The sequence below is a fragment of the Pinus tabuliformis genome, chromosome 6, assembly GCF_031772625.1.
Source record: "Pinus tabuliformis cultivar Carrire ecotype Pingquan chromosome 6, CPIR1, whole genome shotgun sequence".
Taxonomy (NCBI): domain Eukaryota; kingdom Viridiplantae; phylum Streptophyta; class Pinopsida; order Pinales; family Pinaceae; genus Pinus; species Pinus tabuliformis.
In genome coordinates this window covers 1,103,545,542-1,103,568,814 of record NC_142292.1, presented here as the reverse complement: position 1 = coordinate 1,103,568,814, position 23,273 = coordinate 1,103,545,542, and the positions used below count along the sequence as shown (strand labels likewise).

The 23,273-nt window shown below is 41.9% G+C and overlaps 1 protein-coding gene across 6 annotated transcripts in view; it reads right to left on the bottom strand.

Annotated features, from left to right (window-relative positions):
* The window catches only part of LOC149262770 (uncharacterized), a 352,995-nt gene that overhangs the window by 92,504 nt on the left and 237,218 nt on the right, over positions 1-23,273 (bottom strand). For all 6 annotated transcript variants that reach the window (XR_016259200.1, XR_016259199.1, XM_089425177.1 and 3 more), the window contains one exon: positions 10,950-11,009. Coding sequence is in view for 4 of the 6 variants with exons in the window: in XM_089425177.1 (XP_089281303.1) it covers positions 10,950-11,009 (60 nt within the window). In the remaining 2 variants the exon portion in view is untranslated. The remainder of the gene's footprint in view (positions 1-10,949; positions 11,010-23,273) is intronic.

Below are 23,273 nucleotides of genomic sequence, written 5' to 3'. Positions count from 1 at the left end.
ATGTAACTTGTAAAATAATTCATTTTGTGTCTAGAAAGTCTTGGAAACCTCCAAAGTACAATCCAACCTTGGCAGCTACGAGTTGGCCTAAAGAAGGGAATTCGACCCCTTGGAAAGACTATATAAAGGAGTAGATTTGACCTCATTTGACACTCACTCACTCACAAGTTCGATAAAAAAATAGAAGTTTGATCTGTAGCTAGGAAGCAAGAAGAAAAGAAGAGCGAAGGTCTAGAAGGAAAGAAGAAAGAAGAAGATCTATTTTTGGGATCTATCTCTCTCACACGTGTGAAGATCTAGGGTTTCTACAGCTTCCAAGAAGGTTGAAATTGCAGATCTGAATTGCAGGAGATCTGAATTAACCCAATCAACATAATTGCTCGTCCTTCAGCTTCCTTCCTACTGGACCTTTGACTTTCTTCCTTCTTGCTCAATCTTCGGCTTCCTCTGTTCCTTCAAGTTCTCAAGTTGTGAATTGTTACTTCTTCTCTCTATAATCGATGCTCGATTACATATATCAAGTGAAGCGTTTCAACTTGTATATATATATATATATATATATATATATGAGTTTTGCCAAAAAACGAAACGACCCGTTCATTGGTGGAGGGGCCAACTTGTGCATGAGGTGGTATATTAAAATATATCGGAGGGCCTTTTGTTAAGATTAAATCAATTATAACAAAGGCTATACCCATATTAATAGAAGTCTGGCAGTCCCCATATGCCACGTCACCGTTAATCGCAATTGCAACTTTTCAGAGGTCTCTTACTACACAATATATCATAGAGGCCCTTTTTAATATTCACAAGGCCCATATGGAGGTCCCACATGCCACATTATTAATCGCAATTGCAATTATCCGAAATCCCGCAATCACAACTCTTAACATCACTGATGTAGCATGGTCGATATTCATACTGTCCATGAAACGGACGTGATATAATATTAAACAACAGTTAATAAATCTATCGGGTCCATAGTAATATCGCAATCGAGGTTTTATGCGGTGACAACCCTTTAAGACTTGCGATATAAAACTTCTGATACGACGAATGAGATATTCCTTTAAAGCTTGTTCTATTGGAATGGTCAGGTGACAGGTCTGCAGCTCAAATCGTAATCGCAAGTTTTGTGCGGTGGCATTTAATAAAGTTGTCGATAAAGCGCCAATATAAGCGACCGATGTGTTTTGTGGTCTTTACTGTTAACTCCTTCGTTATGGCTTCTCTTCCAATAGCTCTACTCCTCCGACATAATGTTCCTCTTTGTTCTTCTGATAGCACTTACCCTTGGGTATATGCTATAACCTGCTTTGTCTTGGCTTGTCACTCCTGTGGCTTCTCTTTACTCCTATTACTTCCGATAGCTCTTCTTTGATGGCTTCCAATAAACTGCTCTAATGGCTGTACTGCTTTTATTCTGTCTGTATATATGTATTTAATCCACTTGGATCTTCCATCTCATCATATCATCATATATCAAACATTCATCACTATGAGCATTATGATCAACGGGCATCAATAAGCAACATCATGTATCAAAGAATTTGCCATCACAAACACTGCTATATTTATTATTGACATCAATGACAACCTAGATTAACAGTTTTCTCTAAGAAAATGTTGGTTTTGTAAATGCATATGTAATGATCCTAAATAGGAATACAAGTGATAACAAGCAAATAATACATGCAGCAAATTACAAAAACGAAATATTCAACAAACACCCATATAAAAGCTGCAAATGGAGAAATTTTGAGCCATTTTATTATATTTCTGCAAGTCAAATACAATGGATGATGGAATGGTGCACTTGGGCTTGTCTCAAAGGACAAGCAGGACCAAACCCAAGTAGGAAAATGGATGAACTAAAGGCTGCCCATAAAACTACTGCTCTACTGAACTTGGAAAGGCTTGAAGGTGCACTAAAACTACCTAGAAATTTATATGCTTTTAACCTCGAACTCCTTTGCCAAAACCCACAAAAACCCAGAAATGGTTTAGCCCGACTTGGATTTCCCAAAATTGACCCCCAAAGGCACTATTCAATCCCTAACAATTCTACATTGTCTGTTGCAAAGATACGACTTAAAACCCCACCTTTGGTGCTTGGAAAATTATGAAACTTTATATTTGGGATCCTTGTCAAAAACCAAAAAAAAAAACCCAGAAAGGATTTTGGCTGGTTTAGACTTCTGAAATTCGGCACCCTTGGAGCCCAACCTCCACTACAACTGCAAAACTCAACCTGCTAGACACTGCCTATAAATCCTCAAGGAAATGCCCCCAATGTGTTGGGTTGACCCTTGTTGTCCAATAACTGACTTCCCGGGTGAGCTCTTCGCCTAAGACACCTTCTCCTAAGCTCCACGAAAAACTATTGAGTGACCTTTGCGCTGTCCCCTAGCCCAACAATTCGAACTGCTGAAATATTGGCTCTGTTGGCTGTAAAACCTAGCAAGAATGTTGGTCTATTGCTGCTATCTCAGCTCTCTAACTCTCTAGCAAACAATCTGATCTTTGTTGGCCTCTATCTCCCTCTACGTATTCTCTGGTTGCCCAGAAATACGATCTCCCTGCTCTGCGCTGGTTGGTGGTGCTATGTCACTACCCCGGAACTCGTGAAATCCCTGTAGAACTGCCTCTCTAGGGCGGGCACGGATGGTCCCCCGAAGTAGAGGTTGAGTCTCCTGCTTGAGAGATTCGTGGCTAACCAATCCGTTGACTCAGCTAAACAACAGAGTCAACAGTCAAGTGATTTTGTTTGCAAGATGTATGAATGAATCCCAAAATGAGAGTTGCTCCCTCCTTATAACTCCTTGGGCCTCCCTTGCCTCATGTGGGCCCCTCCATCCACCTATTCGACTTTCCCTCCAAGCTTTTCAAATGGGCCAATTCGAATTCCCATGTGGGTGGCCCCCACATTGCACTAATAACCAAATTAAGTCGAATTTCCTCCTAAGTACCTAAGTCGAAAATGATGGGTTCTCTTTCTTAGCCAAAATTGTGCAAAATTGTGTAGCAAGACCCTGTTACAAATGTGTTTGAGAAGGGACATGACAATCCTCCCCTACCAAATGTTGCTTGCCCTCAAGCAACCTCAAAGTTGGGTGCTCCAATATGTGCTCACCCTTCCATGTGGCATCCTCATTCGACAAGTTCTTCCAATGCTCCAAAAATCGCTTGTCCTCAAGCAATGCCTGAACAAGCATCCTCTCTAATTGTTTCTCCCCACTGTCACTACAACATGTGCCAGGGTCCCAAATGTGCCACTGAATCGTCTGTGACCTCAGCACTGGCACAATATCTGGATCCAAAGAATCCTTCAATACCAAGATCCCACGCCATCCTGTCCACCATGAAGCTCCCCTTGCTCCACTCAATATCCTGCTCGGTGCAAGTACCAAAAGTCCCTTGCTCCATCAATGACTCGCTAAAGCCCAATGGAAGATATGTATGATCTCCCCCAGCAGTAATCAGCGCATCCCTAAAGGTTATTGAGTTGTGAAGAGTTGTGATGCCCCAGTTCCTTGCTAGTCCCAAAGTGGTGCCACCATGCTGACGTTGTGCTACTCTGACTACGTCATACTCCCCATCTTGCACAGACAATATCCTCTAGTGGAACTCAATGGTGGAATACTGAAAGAGGAGAGACACATCCTACCTGGGCATCTCCATGGCACCAAGGCTTACCCATCCAATTCTAACTCAAAACCTGTGCAGCAAAAGAGAACGTTTGCCTCCCCATATGATGAAACCCTTTGTGAACTCCCATGTGTCATCCCAAGAGCAAACTATATCACTCTTTGCCACGACTCCGCTCATCACGAGTGATCTATCAATCAACTAAATCCATGCATCCCATAGGCAGACCTGTTGCGGCATAGCCCTAACAACCGATGGAATTCCTTTGGCCCTCATCTCTAGTCCCTACATGCCACTCATATATAGGCTCAATACATCATGAACTAATCTGAGAGATGCTAGATTGTCTGGTGCTTGCCATTGTGTAGTATTGATGACCACTGGAAACCACGTGTACCAAATAGCTACTCCCTGAATGCAACCAATAAATGGGTATCTGGTATGCGCAATCGATTCAATGTATGCGGATCCATCCTGCTCCTGCCAACCATTGCCACTTGTCTAGCTACCCGTCCCCTGGAGAATGTGTCGATACAATGTCGGGAACCTAGATGCATACTCGACAACTATCTCAGCCGTACACAATATCCTCTAATCATGCATAATCCAGACATGCCCTGTGGAAAGAGTGAAACATGTCTCCCCTGTGACCAGCTCCCCAGACATAGAACCAGTGATGAATGATAGGCCATCCCTGTCGGCGATCACCTCATCCCTCGACCTGTAGTTGTCAACTCGCGCACTGACTCGATGCCCCCGCTGAGAAGTCTCCCCTCTATCACACCAAGGGTCATCCAAATATCTTGGGTGAGCTCCCCATCACCTGCCTCTCATGCCCAAAGAGTCAAAGGACAACAACCAGATCGCCTGTTCCTATAAGTGACGTAGAAGAGGGTCAGGAGTGTGAGTCCCCATGGATACCATCAAGTATGGCTCATCTATGTCCCCGTCGATCCTGTGTGAACTACACCCAAAGGTATGCCCAGTATCTCCGTCCATGGGTGTCCCTGGAGGCAACACTCCAAGACCTCGTTGTGCAACACCATATGCCTCTGCATACCATCGATCATCACAATACTCTTGGACATGCCACTATACATCGCGGCCTACCCATGTACACTACTAGATACCCTTGGTTGCAACTATGCCATCCCGTACCGTCTTGCTTCCTACCTGTGTCACTGCACTTGTCAATCCCCGCATGTACTCACTACAATGTGAGGCACTCCCACTCCACAAAACAGTCCAACACACTACAACACACCACCATGCATCTCCACGCCCACCTGTAGACCACTGGCAACGCTAGATGCTCCCACACATCCCTGTATATGATGGCCTAGAGCTATGTCTATATGTGTCAAGCCACACCCGATTAGTATCATCACCTCCACCATCGCATCATTATTCCCGCCGATGAATGGATCTTCCCTCCAAATCCCCCCTAAGGTATCTGAGAAGTGACTCTCCCTATGTGTCAGCAGTGATACCACCACTGCTCCACTCCTCTGCGTCCTCTGTGCCCCGCACAAAAGTGAAGAGCCCCCAGCTCCATGAAGGCACCATCTGGTGGCATGCCAATGCCATCACCTCCAACAAACTTCTGCCAGAGTATGTTGATCACCCAATGATCTCGTGTACAAATTCCATACCAAGAAAACCAAAAGAGTCTATCCATAAACTGGTCGGCCACTGGCACTGACCAAGACTCCCCTAGCGAATGTGCATACTCAACTGCTAGGTCAATTGCACCATCCCGGTTGTAGTCAACTGGCATACATGGGAAATGACAGGTAGTCCCTTTAGGATCCCAATGCTAGTCGGAGCTTCCAGGATCCACAATGCATGGAAACTCCTGCTGAGCTCCACATAGGTCCACTACCATCTCCATAGTCCACTCCACCGAGTACCAACTCAGAATATCTCGCTACCCAACCCCAAGAGAGGGATCGAATGCACAAACTCCCACACATAGAACAACCACAGCATGCGGCAGGTCATCTCATCTCGCTATCCTGGTCAATACATACACTCTGACTAGGTCGCTCTGTCTCCCTCTGTCCAATGGGCCAAGGTAAACTAACAGTGTTGCCAACCCCGTCTATGTATGCCCAAAGAGGGCTGCTCTCACGCTCCAACGTGCACTCTAGCTGCACCAGTAGGGAATCCAACTGCTCCCCAACGTGAGACAATTTGGTCGTGGACTCAGCACAAACCGCTCTCATGCCCTCCAGCTCCTCGTTCTACTACAAAATCCTCTGTCGCACTAACGCGACCTTCCTTTTTAATGCTAGAAGGTCGGCCTGAAACTGATGGAACTGTCGTGGGAATCTATCACCTGTAAACTCGGTTGCGGCTCCAAATACCTCAGCAATTGTTGGCATCTCGTCCAGGGTTGGCAACCCCCTCAACAAATGGCTCTATGCGAGTAGGCTCTATCCTCTCCACCAGGGTGTCAGCTAGGGCTATCAAAAAGGTCTCTAATAAAGGTGACTCATGTGCCACACCGGGTATATCAATGTGCTCCTCACCATCCTGTGGACTCTGAGCATCATGCTCAACCTCCTCCTCAGCCTCCTGATATCTCAAGCCAGGTCTCCACCAGCAAAAGCGCCCCGTGGTCTCACCCTCTAACCGTCCTTGTCCTGTCTGCTCCTTTTCAGGAGATCTGGTGCCCTGATCTAGTCGACTTTCCGCACACGATGTAGATGGTTGCACCCCCACAGCCTGCTCACCTCTAATGTCTTTATTGTAAGGATGAGGATGGGTTTGGTCTGTCATCCTCCTCATTTGGGCCAACCTCTCATCGTCCCAATGAATTCTACCCCAAAATTTTTGCATTCTGAATTTCCCTTGAGCCATGGTTTGTCTCTAGTTTCACCCGTCACTGTGCACTCATACCCAAAGCTTCCATGATCTTCTAGCTAATTTCCCACAGCTAGGCCAAGATCATGCTATGATACCACTATAATGATCCTAAATAGGAATACAAGTGATAACAAGCAAATAATACATACTGCAAATTACAAAAACGAAATATTCAACAAACACCCATATAAAAGTTGCAAATGGAGAAATTCTGAGCCATTTTATTATATTTTTGCAAGTCAAATACAATAAGTGATGGAATAGTGCACTTGGGCTTGTCTCACAGGACAAGGAAGACCAAACCCAGGTAGGAAAATCGTTGACCTGAAGGTTTCCTAGCTGTTGCACCAATCTGCACTACGCTGCCCAGAAAACTACTGCTCTGTTGAAGTTCGAATGGCTGGAAGGTGCACTAAAACTGCCTAGAAATTTATATGCTTTTAACCCCAGACTCCTTGGCCAAAACCCACAAAAATCTGGAAATGATTTAGCCCGATTTGGACTTCCCAAAATCGACTCCCAAAGGCACTATTCAATCCCCAACAATTTTACATTGTCTGCTGCAAAGATACGACTTAAAACCCCACCTCCGATGCTCAGAAATTATGAAACTTTATATTTGGGATCCTTGTCAAAACCCAAAAAAAAAACCCAGAATGGATTTTGGCTGGTTTAGACTTCTGAAATTCAACCCCCTTGGAGCCCAACCTCCGCTGCAACTGAAAAAACTCAGCCTGCTGGAAACTACCTATAAATCCTCCCAGAAATGCCCCAACGTGTTGCGTTGACCCTTGTTGTCGAATCCTTGACTTCCCAGGTGAGCTCTTGGCCTAAGACACCTGCTCCTAAGCTCCATGAAAAACTGTTGAGTGGCCTCTGCGCTGTCCCCTAGCCCAGCAATTCGAACTGCTGGAATGTTGGCTCTGTTCGATGTAAAACTCAGCAAGAATGTTGGTCTATTGTTGCTATCTCATCTCTCTAAATCTTCGGCAAACAATCTAATCTCTACTAGCCTCTATTTCCCTCTACGTATTCTTTGGTTGCCCAGAAATACACACTCACTGCTCTGTTTTGGTTGGTGGTGCTATGTCACTACCCCGGAACTCCTGAAATCCTTGTAGAACTGCCCTCCCTAGGGCGGGCACAAATGGTCCCCCAAAGTAGAGGTTGAATCTCCTGCTTGAGAGATTCGTGGCTAAACGGTCGGTTGACTCAGCTAAACAACAGAGTGAACAATCAAGTGATTTTGTTTGCAAGATGTATGAATGAATCCCAAAGTGAGAGCTGCTCCCTCCTTATAACTCCTTGGGCCTCCCTTGCCTCATGTAGGCCCCTCCATCCACCTATTCAACTTTCCCTCCAAGCTATTTGAATGGGCCAATTCAAATTCCCATGTGGGTGGCCCCCACATTCCACTAGCAACCAGATTAAGTAGAATTGCCTCCTAAGTCCCTATATCGAAAATGATGGGTTCTCTTCCTTAGCCAACATTGTGAAAAATTAGGTAGTTGCACCCTGTTACAAATGTGTTTGAGAAGGGACATGACAGCATAGCATCATAGATAGAAGCATGTGATTGTATCATATTTTGAGTTACTTTGTAGGAATCATCTAGTCTTTCAAGAATGAGAAGCTTGGGGCTATTTTGAATAGTGCTCATCCATACATTGTCTAACATTATGTTAGAGGTAGTCATTTTGCTAAGATGGATCATCAAGATCCTATAAGAACCATCATTTTGGAAGGTTCTTGGAAGAAGCATTATGACAAGGTTAGTATATATTCCATATAACATGGAAACAATACTCTTGAAGGATGAAGGAATGCAGTTGGTCAAATTACAGGCTCATTTTAGGGCACATAGCTAGATGATTGAATGAAAGCATAGCATTGCATATTTGAAGTATCTCTTGGGTAGGATTCATGTGTACAAAATCCTGTAAAAGAAGTCGGTCATAAAATATGCTTGATAAGTCTTCTATATGGTTATATGATTCTTAAAAGAAGAATTTGACTTACTCTAGAATGAATAAACGGACTAACACTTTCTCTCTACAATATATAGAATGGTAATCAACATCTATAGAATGGTAATCTTTGGTTTTATGATAATACTATGGATCTTGATGGTTGAGTAATCTTGGTTTAAAGATATATTCAATATTGGATCATCTAATAAGGTTAAATCAGATAATCATATTGAAGCTTGCACTTTATCTTGACAAATTTATTGCCCTTGGTAAAATGATTTGCTAATCATTCATACATACACATTTCATATATGGAATTTTCAGCATACAACAATTCTTGAATGGTTAAAGAATTGAATTTCTTGTGGTGAGCTTGTCTACCATTTCGTCGAACTCAAATTGAATTAGAAGCATAAATTTCAATTTCAGCATTGATTCACATACACTTAAGAGCATCTAATCCAATTCATAAATCTGGAAGTTTCAGCATACAAATCAATTTACTTGTGGCAAATTAATCTAATGCATGATTAAAATATAGTTAATTTGCTACAAGTTCTATCTCCATTTTGGTACAAGGAACCTGGTAATTTCAAGCACTTCACAATTATTGGTTCATAGTTTCAAAGAGCAAATCACATTTAATTTCATTGTACACATCTAAGCAATTTGCACATTTATTTGAGGATAACTTAACAAATTATCAATTTCAAATCATATAACTAACTAAGCTACAATATCCCTCACCCTCTACAATGATTCGGCGTAGTTGACATTAGGGAAGCCCGCCCAGGCTAGGATCATCCTTCATCTAAAGTGAGAAAGCTAAAGCCACTAAGGTGGCAATGGTGTCTTGTCTAAGTTTCCTTTGAGTTCTCCTCACATTTGCTTAGAGAACTTTTGCACCAAGAGAGAACCTAGGTGGTAACAACAACCATTAAACCCTTTAGAATGTTTCAGATGCTTTCTTGAAGAAGGTGTCCCTCATGAAGAGAGTAAATTCATGATCAAGCAACAAAAAGGTCATTATTTTTATCGTTGGAGTGGAACACTCCTCATCAAGTGAATTATTGCATATGCTTTCAATGCCACATGGAACCTTTCTAAGTAGGGCATTCCTCCTTCGGCTTCTTCCCTCACCACATGTCATGCCTTGGGCCTCCAACAATGTATATCATTTTCTTCTTTGGGCCTTGTCTGACCCTACCACAATTCATGCCTTGGACAATTCCTATGGTAGGGAATTCATTTTCTAAGTCTCCCTTCTAGCCCACGTCATTCATCCATGTGATCTCAATCCCCAAATTCAAGCAATGAGTAGCAAACTCCACCGATGATGCAACAAATGCTAAGGTAAGCCATGTAGACATGACTTGAAGTATGTGTCAAATGTGCCCAAATGGAACCTCATCATAAAATATGTCTTTGGAAGAGCCTCCATTGAGCCAATAATTACCCTCTACCCGTTTGCTCTTCCCCTGGATCATATAAGGTCTTTGGGCAAGATAGAACAAGGCACATGACCTCCAAGTCTCTGCCTATAACCTATAACTGCCATTGAACTCCAATGATCTTCTACTGTGTTTGGAAAGAGAAGACAGGCCATGAAAACACAAAATAAGACATGCATTTTCAAGTGGTAACAAGCTACAAAAAAATCCAATCAACTTGAGAATAAGTCAATTCCTTAGAAAGTCATGGTAAAGTCAAAAGGCACATACTAGTAATCTATGACTCATAATTTTATATATCTGAGACTTTCTTAATAGAATTGTCTTTCCTTCACTTCTCCTTATGACTACAATGGATTATGCAAAGAAGAGGATTTCTAGAGAATGACAACATTTTTACAGAGGCTTATTCAACTTGGTAAGCTCTTCTACAATTTTGTTTAGTCCTATGGTATCTTATTTGTTTTATGATTATTCCCAACCATAACTCCATATAGCTCATATCAAATTACTTCAAACGCAGTAATAGAAAGTATCTATAGTAGTTAAATTCATATTACATATGGATCAATGTATATATTTCAATAGCTTTGGAGTCTGGACCATTTTGAAGCCATGTGGCTACGTACTCAAAATTTAATGATGCAATGGAATATTGTTATATAAAAGCATACAAAGTCATGCCTACGAAAGATACTCAGAAAATTGTTTCCTGCAAACATTTAGGTTGATTCTTCAAAAAATTAAACAATGAATTCTTGTATGATACTTTAACCCAGCTTTTTTTGAAGATTTTGAAATAAAATCCAAAAGCAATGTATGGAATTTATAATATTTTAATAATAGATCATCTGTAGCGTATGGCACAATCTCATATGCTGGCCTTCCTAGCTTTCATAGGAAGAGGATCTTCATTAGAGAGTCACAGACAAAAGCCTCCCATGTTATATATGTCGCAGGGCATTTATTCTACTTCATTTACAAGGAGAAAAGGATTTGCCAACTAACTCACCTGACCATCAAAGCCTGTTATGAACAATTCTCCAAAAGCCTCCATGTTGAGTTGCTCCGCCTACATCAAAGTTTGAACATATAACTCACATGGTATGGAATAGCTAGCAATAATCTATATAAAAAATATGGGAAGGAGAAGTGACAAAGAAGAGAGAAAAACTACACTAACCTTATGGAAGAGAGTGAACATTCCCAAATATGCAATAATAGCAGTCCTAAGATTACACTAGATATTGACTAGGAGATAACATCCAACATAAAATGGTAATGGTTTAAAGGATATATTCAAGGGTAATCCTAAGCAAGGACAAACTGGGAATTACATCTTGGAAAGGGCATCCAAGAGGAAGCATTGAACATAATTTAATTCCTAATTCCTGGATATCATTTTAACATAACAGTTCTTTTTTATTGAAATAACACTTCTTATATTCACATAAATATATCCACACCAACAAAGTGAATAAATAAAAGGTGGAAGGGTATATACAATTGCACTTATATCCTCTTCCTCAAATGCTACTAAAGCATAATAAATTCCAAACATGCACGAGGTTCTAACTGCTTGGCATCTTCAATGAGCAAGAAACATTTAGCCTATAGTTGCATACATACCTCATCCTTCCACATATGACAGAACGTTAATAACAAGTGTCCTCATCCTTTCTTTGGAGACCCATGAGGACACTTGTGTGCCCCCACATATCATTGGAGCACCACAGGTTATTACAAGGGGCTAACCCCTTGTCCACTACTTTTGAGGGTCCTATTTTTCATTGTGGCACCCATGGACCTCATTAGGCCTCCTAGAGGGCCCTACGACATGCATAGATTATTATTTGACCTCTTGAGAGGCCTACTTTTTCATTTATGAGCTAGTTTGGTGGGCTTGTCACCAAAAGTTATATTATTAGAACATTATTTTATTTTTGGGGCTTATGTAGGCCAAGTTGGCTAATTCGAACTCCTATGTTGTGTATCAATACAAGTGAGATGAGTTGATTTCCCATCATCACTTTGGTCTGGATCTCTTATCTCTCTTGAGATTTTCGCACTTTTTCTAAGGATGAATTAGAGCTTGATGGATGAGTTTTGATGTGTGGATATTGGTTTATCTTCTCTTGCAGCTTCTTTTGTCAATTGTGAATGGCTGGATATACTCTATTACATGTAAGTACGTACTTTTGATGTTATTCTTGTTTACTTTTGTCATATATGTTGGACTGGGATTTTCACTATTCTAGGGCTAATTTTTGCATGCATTTACTGCTTAATATTGTGGAATTTGTCTCTATTATAGCATTCCTTCAATGTATGGGCCATGTAATGTGAGCGAAATCTCCTAGGGGTAAAATTTGACCTTGACAAGCCATTCCTCTTGCACATCAAAGTATAAAAGCTGCAAAGTTGCTTCTTCTTGACCTAGAAGGCAAAACAAAGTGATCTTGAGGCCTCCTTGATTGGGAACCAAGAAATCCTACTCTTACTCAACATAGACTCCATTCCCCCAAAGATTAAGGCGCTAATCTGCCAAGCGTGGTCACTAAAATCCACATTTCATCACATCCTTCCGAGACTAGCCACATTTAGGTACCTGTGGCATCAATTTCCTGACAAGCTAGCCATAAAAAAAATTTGATATTCTAGGGTCTCCTAGGCCAGCCTTTCCCCTAGCTCTCCTCCAATTTTGAAGTCATTCCAACGATGGAGTTGGGAGAAAAGTCAAGCCTTAGCTCCAGGATCAAAACTTTCCCTGTCATCCCCAAGGCTAGTACCTCATAGGGTCAAGACAACATCTTCAAGTGAAATTCTTTCCTTGATCCTTTCCCCCACCTTGTCTATGGTAAGAATATCATTGGTTGTTTCATACTTTCCTCATACCCTAGACCAAGTGCACTTCGCCCATGAGGTCCCTCTCCTTTAAAGCACCATTTTTAAAGAACCATCCGAGATACCAATTCTAACAAGGATTTTAGGGTTTGGAGAACTCCTTCACAAGCCTATTCCCATAAACCTAACCCCCAAAATCCTCTCTTCCTCTCCCTAGAATACATACTACCTTGCTTAGTGAGCAAGTAAGCTCCATCTTTCAAACTTTTTTGGGAAAGGGTTTGTTTGGGTCACTCATATCCATTGACTTATTATTCACTAGTGAATCCATACATATCGGGTCTCCTCCCATCGGTGAAAGTCCGTAAATAGAAAGGAGCCTTAGCTGAGGTGGCAGTGAGCTAAGTCTCCATTTGTTCCCCTTGGCCTAGCTTTTGCACTTTACGAATTCCCCTTAGGTCCCCTGCTAGTTTGAGCAGTAACATTTTGGCACAGTTGTCAGGGACACAAGACGTGTGTTTTGTTCCTCGTACGAAATATCGACATATCATTATTGGTGACTCCACTGGAAGAACGAAGCCTGAGTTCTTCATTGAACGTCAAAGTCAATGCTTGTAGGGCGAAGCAAGCATTTGTTAAGGCAGTTTCAATCACCCTAGCGACTCCCATGTCATTAAAAACCCAACAACATGTTGACCACATATATTCCCGCCATAGATATGACAAGGACCCCAAAATATCCTTCATCAAATCCATGAAGAATATGCCTATGTTCAATGGGGATCCACATTTCGCAGCCAACCATGTGTTACTATCCGTAAGGTACCTTACAAAGAAAAATATAACTCAACCTTGTGACCAAATGGAATTGTTTGTCCTATCCATTTCCCCAAATATTGATTGGCTTGAGTCATGTAAACCTAAAAGCATTCCTTCTCTTCCAATGTTCACTATGCACTTCTTGTTGCATGAAGGGTCGAGTTTCCAATCTCATGAAGACATATCCCAAATGTTAGATATGGCCCTTCGAGAGGAGGAAGTTATCGAATATGGTTTTATGGTTGAGTAAGAGCCTCTTATTGATGCCTACTTCAATGAGAATGCCAAAGGATAGACCCATGAATTGGAAAGCATGTCCTCTAAGGATAATGAGGAAGATCTCAAGATCAAGAGGCCTCAAACATTACAAGAATGGATGATGGAATATGAAAACTCTTGTAGAAAATTGATGGCCACATATAACTCCCAAGAGATTTTCTCCCACTATTGCGAGCAATCGGAAAGGCTTTGTAACACGAAGAGAGAATATAAAGAGAATCCTACCGATGACCTTGTTCTTGAGGCATTTTATCAAAACATGTAGTAAATACCTTGGAGATCATTCTTCGTGAACGGATGAAGGAGGAAAAGTCCTCCCTATCTAAAGAAGAGAATGAATGGCATCCTAACCAACACCAAATATCTAGTGAAGAATGTGAGGGTTCAGAGGAAGATCATGATAGTCAAATAAACGAAGAAACTACGAGTGACTATGGGGATGTTGATTGGGGAATTAAGTATGATTATAGAAATTAAGACCCCATGGTTCCTCAGTCCATAAGAATGAGCTTGGGGAAGAAGAAAATGCTCTGCCCCTTCCAAATAACAATGTTGGTCCTTATGAATCCCTTCCTAGTGATTGAAAGGTCTTTTCATTATGTTCCAAGATGATTCAATAAAAGAAGAGCCTTCCAAGATTGTGGGAAATTATGACGACTCCAATATAGAAGAAATTGAGGAGTATGCTTCCCTAGGCCACGCCATCAATAAAGGGTTTATCTCCATGTTTGAGCGTTCCTCCCCTACCCTCGAAATAAATGTTTGTGATGATGTTCATTCCCCTAGTCTTGATGAAGAATTGATTTCCCCTATGAACAACCAGGAATCATGGTTTTTCCCAAAATACGATGATGAGACCAATTCTTATTTTCCCAATGACCAAAATAGTATCATCCTATATATCACTGAGTTTTTCACTCCTTCTTACCCTGAGGATGATAGGCACGAGATAGTTCTCCATCAAGGATCCATATACTTAGTTATTGACTTTTCCATCCCCTAGTTGAGGGATCAAATCCAATCCTCTCAACTGGTGTCTTTTCCTTCTTCCAGGGTCCCTTTCTATGGCATATGGGTCTCTTGTTTTCCCACCTCCTTCCCTCACAATCTCTCATATTATTATTCCCATTGTCAGCTCCACTGCAAAATAATCATGGAAGCATGCATTCTTGTATTGATCGATTTACATGTTGGTTGAATTGGGTCTATGATTATACCTAGCACTTGACATTTCATGTTATGCATGTTAGAGTAGGATGCATGGCATGTTCATTTTCTCATTAGAACTAACATCATATTATATTTCACATGGTAGGTTAGATGCATCTAAATTAAAATTTGCATATTTTATTTTCTGTCGGTTTTATGGCCTAACATATAGCATGTGCGATCATCAGACACTGTGAAAGCATGTTGCCCTGTGTTTTTCCAACTATTATATGTGTAGGTGACAGGTCTACGGTAACCAAGAGATTGTTGGAGTTCTCGTGACCTTCTGTTCGAGTAGCTTCACCCACTTATTCGAGAGATTGCGTACTAGATGGAGCCAGATGTTACCAACCATTTTGTGGGTAATATCCCTAGGAGAAATTTTTCTCCAATATGGTCCTCAACCAACAACCCCTTGTAGCCACCAGCTAACTCATTGTGCCATTTTCTCTGCCCACTGAGCCAGCCCTGTGGTCCCTTGCCCATCTGCCAAGATCGTATGTTTGAAAGGTTGTGTGGTCCCACTCCCTTATTGGCTTATATTACGCTCTTTCCATTCATTACTACCCCATCCATCATTTTCCCCCCTGGGTCCACATAGGGTTAGCTTGCCCCTTCCGCTTGCCCACACTTTGGGTCATGGCCTGGAATGAAGCCCAGAGGTTGATGCAGCTAAAAATAAAGTTAAAAGCATATATGGCCACATTCAACAGGAAAATATACCACAAAATGCAAAAGATGGCCAGGACAAAAACATTTAACACGTGGGCAAAAACCAATACATGAGCTCTACCCCATCATCATGGCCATCACCTTGGTTCCTACAAGTTCTATGAGCCTTCTTCATCATATAGGGACCCATGATTGTCCCAACCGCTAGTGGGCGATGAACCACCCCACCTTAAAAGGGGGATTTGTCTATCATATCTTATATATCATACTCTAACCCTTTGAACCCTGAGCAGTCAATCAAAGAAAATCATAAAAGGGCAAAAGGAATAAAGGGAGGGTGGAAAAATCAAGGTCGGGCCACTTTATGTACCATGATTGCTCCCTCCTATACATTATAAACACAAGTGTGGGCTTCCCTCTTATTAGCTACCCTGGTACCACGGCATGTGACCCAGGGATGCACCTTCTCATTCCCTACTTCATTCACCTATCTGGCACATGCCACCACCTTTTGACGAATGTACCTTGACTATATTATCCCCTTAAGAAGTAGAAACCATCTAATAGGGTACTTGGTTAACCCCATTTGGATTTTAGGAGACATTGGCACATCTCGGAGCCCATTACAGAAGGGCGGGCCATTATGAAGTCCCCACCTGTGGTCCATGATTAGATAAGCACATTTACTCGATTTTTCTAATGACTTGTTGTACTGGAAGGCTACAGGACACAATGGATCTTATACAGGATTGTAGATGGTTTCCATTTGGGGTTTGGTCTCCCTATATGGGGTCCTAATCCTCCAGAGGACTACATTAGCACATGTAGGGTGAGCGTTGAGAGCCATGGGCCTCCACAGCAACAAATTGCACTCCATGGGTTCCCACAACCATTTAGAGATTGCTCGTGGTTCACTTATTGGATGAGGAGGATGCACTTCATCCATCATGCCCATCTGGCCCAAAATCTACACCATACACTTGACGAATGATCCAAGACTTGCACAATGATGTGGCATCACCTACCCCATCAATCCTAGCCCTTGCAGGCGATCTATAGGTATCTTCGATTTGTTTGGAGACCCATGAGGACTCTTGTGTACCACCACGTATCATTTGAAGCACCACAGGTTATTACAAGGGGCCAACCCCTTGTCCACTGCTATTGAGGGTCCTATTTTTCGTTGTGGCACCCATGGAACTCATTAGGCCTCTTAAAGGGCCCTACGACATGCATAGATTATTATTTAACCTCTTAAGAGGCTTACTTTTTCATTTATGAGCTAGTTTGGTGGGCTTGTCACCAAAATTAATACTATTAGAACATTATTTTATTTTTGGGGCTTATGTAGGCCAAGGAAGCTAATTCAAACTCCTAAGTTGTGTATAAATACAAGTGAGATGAGTTGATTTCTCATCATCACTTTGGTTTGGATCTTTTATCTCTCTTGAGATTTTGCACTTTTTCTAAGGATGAATTGGAGATTATGGATGAGTTTTGATGTGTGGATATTGGTCTATCTTCTCTTGGAGCTTCTTTATTGTCAATTGTGAATGGTTGGATATAATCTGTTACATGTAAGTACATACTTTTGATGTTATTCTTGTTTAATTTTGTCATATATGTTGGACTGGGATTTTCGTTGCTCTAGGGCTAATTGTTGCATGCATTTACTGCTTAATATTGTGGAATTTACCTCTATTATAGCATTCCTTCAATGTATGGGCCATCTAATGTGAGTGAAATCTCCTAGGGGTACAATCTGACCTTCACAAGCCATTCCTCTTGCACATTGAAGTATAAAAGCTGCAAGATTTCTTCTTCTTGGCCTAGAAGACAAAACGAAGTGATCTTGAGGCCTCCTTGACTGGGAAAAAGGAAATCCTACGTAATATCCCTAAGGGAAAATTAACAGTAATATTCAAACCAAAATAGACAAACACGCCATAATATCAAAACAAACAATCAAACCATGAATTTGCATCCAAAGCGACGTTGTATACTCATTTTATTGATTAAAAATAGGTGTACAACAAGGTGTTGGAATGAGTGCACCTGGGCTTGCTCTAAGCAAGTTAGCAAGAGCCCAAAATGGCCAATGAATCACCATCTTCCAATCTATTGTAACTCAGCCAAAGTGTTGCATTGTAAATGCTCAGAAATGGTGTTGCTGCCTTAAATTAATCTGTTGCTAGAGCCCTCTTTGTTGCTCAGAAAATTCTAGGAAATTAACCCTAGACTCTATTCAAGAAACCCAGAATAACCCACGAAGGGTTTGGCCAAAGCTTGACCCCAAAATTTCGACCCTCTTGGGCTCTCTGTTGCAAGGTAAATTGACCCCCCTGAATATTTTGCTGTTGATTGCTCCAAAAATGTCTACAAACCCTATTAGAAGGCTCCCCAAGCCTTTCCTCCTGATTTCCTCCACAAACTCTCCTATCTCCACAACTCCCCAAAGTGCCTCTAGCTATGATTGCGATACTGTAACTCTCCCTGCTACTGTAACTCGACTCACTACTACTGATACGAATTGGGATGAAGTAGAACTCTCTCCTTGGGATGGCACTTGAAGTCCACTAAAACAAGGGCTGGGATTTCCACTCGGAAACACCCGATGTGCTAAACAGCATATGCAAACTTGGCTCACTGCTCAAGCGTGCTCTTGTCAAAAGAAAAATTCAGAAAATGATAGATGATCCCCAAAATGAGAGCCCCTCCTTCCTTTTGTCAATTTGCCTCCAAGGCTGCCCATGTGGGCCCACATAGAATTTCCCTCACCTATTTCACACCAATGAGAGCGTACTCTCCATGTGGGCCGAAAATCCTTTGTGGTGGCTTCCACACTCCACCAGCTGCAATATTTCCATCGAACTCTAATGTTGGGGTGCTTCTCATACCAAAAATGATATGAGGGTCCCATGGGCCCACTTCTCCTAAGTGAAACAATGCAATATGCCAAAATTGAGAAAAATTCGATATTCACTTAGTGAAACACTAAGTAGGAATATCACATTCTACTCTTACTCAACATTGACTACATTCTCCCAAAGATTAAGGCACTGATCTACCAAGGGTGGTCATTAAAATCCACATTTTCTCACATCCTTCCGGGACTAGCCACATTAGGGTACCTAGGGCATCAATTTTTGGACAAGAAAGCCATCAAAAAAATTCGATCTCCTAGGGTCTCTTGTGCTGGCCTTTCCTCTAGCTCTCCAATTTTGAAGCCATTCCGACAATGGAGTTGGGAGAAAAGTCAAGCCCTAGCTCCGAGATCAAAACTTTTCCTGCCATCCCCAAGGCTAGTACCTCATAGGGTCAAGACAACATCTTTAAGTGAAATTCTTTCCTTGATCCTTTCCCCCACCTTGTCTAGGGTAAGAATATCATTGGTTGTTTCATACTTTCCTCATACCCTAGACCGGGTCCACTTGGCCCTGTTTGGTTCCTCTCCTTTAAAGGACCATTCTTCAAGAACCATCCGGGATACCAATTCTAACAAGAATTTTAGGGTTTGGGGAACTCCTTCACAAGCCTATTCCCATAAACCTAACCCCCAAAATCCTCTCTTCCTCTTCCTAGAATACATACTACCTTGCTTAGTGAGCAAGTAAGCTCCATGTAATGTTCCAAACTTAAATAAACAGTGATATGCAAAGCAAAAACGTTTTACAACACATAAATTTTAAACAATCAACAAATGCTCATAAAACTCCAGAAGTAATAACCAGCTGAGCCATTTTATTAATCAATGGAGCAAGTACAATAGTATGGAGGAATGAATCTCGGCTTGCCTCAATGGCAAGTGTGATAGAACCCAGGTGATAATACAATGATCTCAAATGCTGGAAATCACTGCTACTCTAATGCTCTGCGCTACCCAGAAAACTACACTACTGGTTGGAAAGGGACTGCAAGAAACTCCACCTCCAATGCTCAAAAAATGCTACAAATTTAACTTCAAGCTCCTTAACCAAAACCCACAATAACCCAGAAAGGATTTGGCCTATCTCCGAGCCAAAGTCGAACCCACAAAATGGTGTGAATTCCCCAGTGAACTAACAATTCACCCTATTATAAGAATTAGGATTTTAGGCCCGAATAGCATCCATAAAATTCTAAAACTTTAACCACGGACTCCTCTCAGAAATCCCAGAAAAACCCACAAAGGAATTTGGTTGGTTTAGACTTCTAAAATTCAACCCCATTGGAGCCTAGCTTTAGCTGCAATTGCAAAACTTGACCTGCTAGAATCTGCCTATAAATCCTCTCGGAAATGGACCCAAAGTGTTGGGTTGACCTCTGCTATCAATCCCTTGACTTCCCGGATGGGCTTCCGGCTTATGGCACCTACTCCTTAGCTCCACGAAATTGTTGGACTGGCCCTTTGCATTGTCCCCAAACCCAGCAATTCGAACCACTGGGATGCGGGCTCTATTGGCTCCAAAACTCATAAGAAAGGCTAGCCCTTTGCTTCTCTCCCAATCCTCGAACTCTCCCTACAAATGCTTGATCACTGATAGCTCCAAACTCTCGCTGCATATTCTCCACCTAGCTAGAAATATGTACTCCTTGTTGTGGTTGAATGGTAGTGTTGTAACACACTTCCATAACTTTTGAAATACTTATGGAACTGCCTCTCTAGGATGGGCACGGATGGTCCCCAAAGTAGAGGTTGAATCTCCCGCTTGAGAGATTCATGGTTGTTTAGTTGACTCTGTTAAACAGCAGAGCGAACAGTCAAGTAATTTTGATTGCAAGGTGTAAGAATGAATCCAAATGAGAGCTCTCTCCTCCTTTTATCTTTGTGGGCCTTCGTGCCTCATGTGGGCCCCTCCATCCAACACTTTGAATTCCCTCCAAGCCATTCGAATGGCCTAGTTCGAATTCCCGCGTGGGTGGCCCCCACCTTCCACTAGCAACCAAATTAAGTCGAATTTCCTCCTAAGTCCCTAAGTCAAAAATGTTGGGTTCTTTCCCTTAGCCAAAATTGCGCAAAGATGTGTGGAAACAACCTGTTACAAATGTGTTTGAGAAGGAACATGACACTCCATTTTTCAATTTTTTCTGAGAAAGGGTTTGTTTGGGTCACTCATATCCATTGACTTATCATTCATTATGTTGAAATTTGGTACCGGAGGACAGGTGGTTCCCTAAGGCTTTGATCTTTGGCCTAAGGAAAAGTGTCCAAAAGAATTTAATTTTTCTCCTAAAGTAACTTTATAATTTTTATAAAGTTAAATCTAATTTGAAAGTGACTTTAAGTGATAAAGTTACTAAGTCTAATTTTAAAGTGACTTTTATAAAGTCAATGAAAAATTAGAAAGGAAAAGTGACTTTGGAAATAAATGACTAAGTGGGTCTTTATTAAAGTGGGGTGAATTAAAAAATAGAAAGTGAGATTTAAATGAGCATTTAATCTCAGCCATTGATCTAAATCTATTTCAGCCATTGGATTTAGGGATCACCCAAAAGTCATTTAGGGTTGGGTTAAGGGAGGAAAAAGAGAAAAAGATCATTCATTCTTTCATGAGCAGATTGAGAGAGAGAGAGCAAGGGAGATTTCTGAACAAGGAGGAGAAGGAGGCAGCAGCTTGGCACACATACCAAGGTAGCATTTAAGCAAATCCTTACAGCTGAATGTGCAAGCAGTAAAAGGCAGATTTTTCTTGAGCAAACAGCAAAAGGTAGATTTGTTTTTGCACAGAAATCGAGGCAGCTGATTTTCTGCACAAAAATCGAGGTCTGTACAGCCTGTACGTACCGTCCGTACAGCCTGTCCGTACAGTCGTCTGTATCGTCCGTACAGCTGCTCGTACCGTCCGTACAGTGGCCGTACAGCATTGTGTTGCTGTTTAGAAATTTCTGGTGGGCTGTGAGGCTCAGAAATCGAGATAAGTTGTAAATTTGTTTGCTGATTTTTGCTGAAAATTTCTCACTGTAAAAAGGCATTTCCAGAAATAAAGAAGAGCTCTCAAACTGGTTTTCCCCAAGAGTTGTAGGGGGTTTTTCCAGGGTCAAGTTGACCAAAAATCACTGAGTTTAAATGTGTTTTAATGGCTGTTTTTAATTGCTGATTTTTATTTCTGCAATTTCCAGCATTCTGAAAAATTTCCAGAATTTGTGTTTTCAGCAATATTTATTTTTTTCAGTCTGTTAAATGTATGGTTATGGGAATGGGCATTTAAAAACCGGGGTGGGAAAACAGAAAATTTTACATGGTATCGGAGCTTGAGTGCTGAAGGGCAGTTTGGGACAGCAAAAGGAAAAAATACAGCTGCTGATTTTTTCACTCAGAAAATTCCAGCAAGCTGATTTTTCATAAACAGCAGTTTTATCTTTACCACAGCAATGCTATTTTTCAGTTTTAGGACAGCAAAATGTCATTGGGATTGAGGGTGGAGGATAGGTTGGATGGGCATACAAATTACAGCGTTTGGAAGGAGAGAATGCAGAGTATCTTTGAGGAGGCAGAAGTCTGGGATATCATGGTGCATACAGCACAGCACCCTGTTGTTGTGCCTACTGATGCTACTCAGTTGACCGCTTATAATAAAAAGAACAACAAGGGTAAGAGGCTGATTCTAAACGGAATCAAAGACTATTGCATTCCTCATGTGAGAAGAAAGAGCAATGCCCATGAGATGTGGACAGCATTGTCCAATCTCTACCAGAGTACCAATGAGAACCGGAAGATGGTCCTGAAGGAGAAGTTGAAGAACATTAAGATGGGGAATGATAGTGCAGCTGGATATCTCACAAAGATTACCAATGTGAGAGATGAGTTGGCAGCGATTGGAGAGGCCATTCCATCCACTGAGTTGGTGCGTATTGCAGTGAATGGCCTCCCCCGTTCATGGCTGAACTTTGCTGATGGGGTTTGTGCACGTGAGACCCTTCCCACGTGGGAGAGGTTTTGGGATGATTGTATTCAGACAGAGATCAGGAAAAGACAGCTTGGGGCAGCCAAGCCAGTTGAGCAGGATGAGGACGTAGCACTGGTGGCAGGAGGCAAGAAAGGCAAAGGGAAGAAGCAGGCTTCCACAAACGGTGGTGGAGGCAAAGGCAAAGGTAAAGGTAAACAGGGTAACTCACAGAAAGACTATTCCAAAGTGAAGTGTTGGAATTGTCAGAAGATGGGACACTATGCAGTTGTGTGTCCGGAGAAGAAGAAGAAGAAGGGGAAGAACCAGGATGTGGCAGCTTCAGCTGAGATTGAGGACTTTGCAGGTCGTTTTGACCGGGAGTTTGCGTTCATTACATGTGAGTCCTCTAGTGCAGGATCACCTGCCACACAGGTTCAGAGGGAGCATGCTTTTCCCTCGATTAGCGGAGCATCTACAGGTATCTGGTATGTGGACAGTGGGGCTTCACGCCACATGACAGGAGTCCGGGAGTACTTCTCAGAGCTTTCAGAGAGTGGCACTGATATTGAGGTAGTACTCGGTGATGACAGAGTTGTTAGAGCAGTCGGGGTGGGTACACTGACATTTCAGAGGAAGTCCAGACCTCC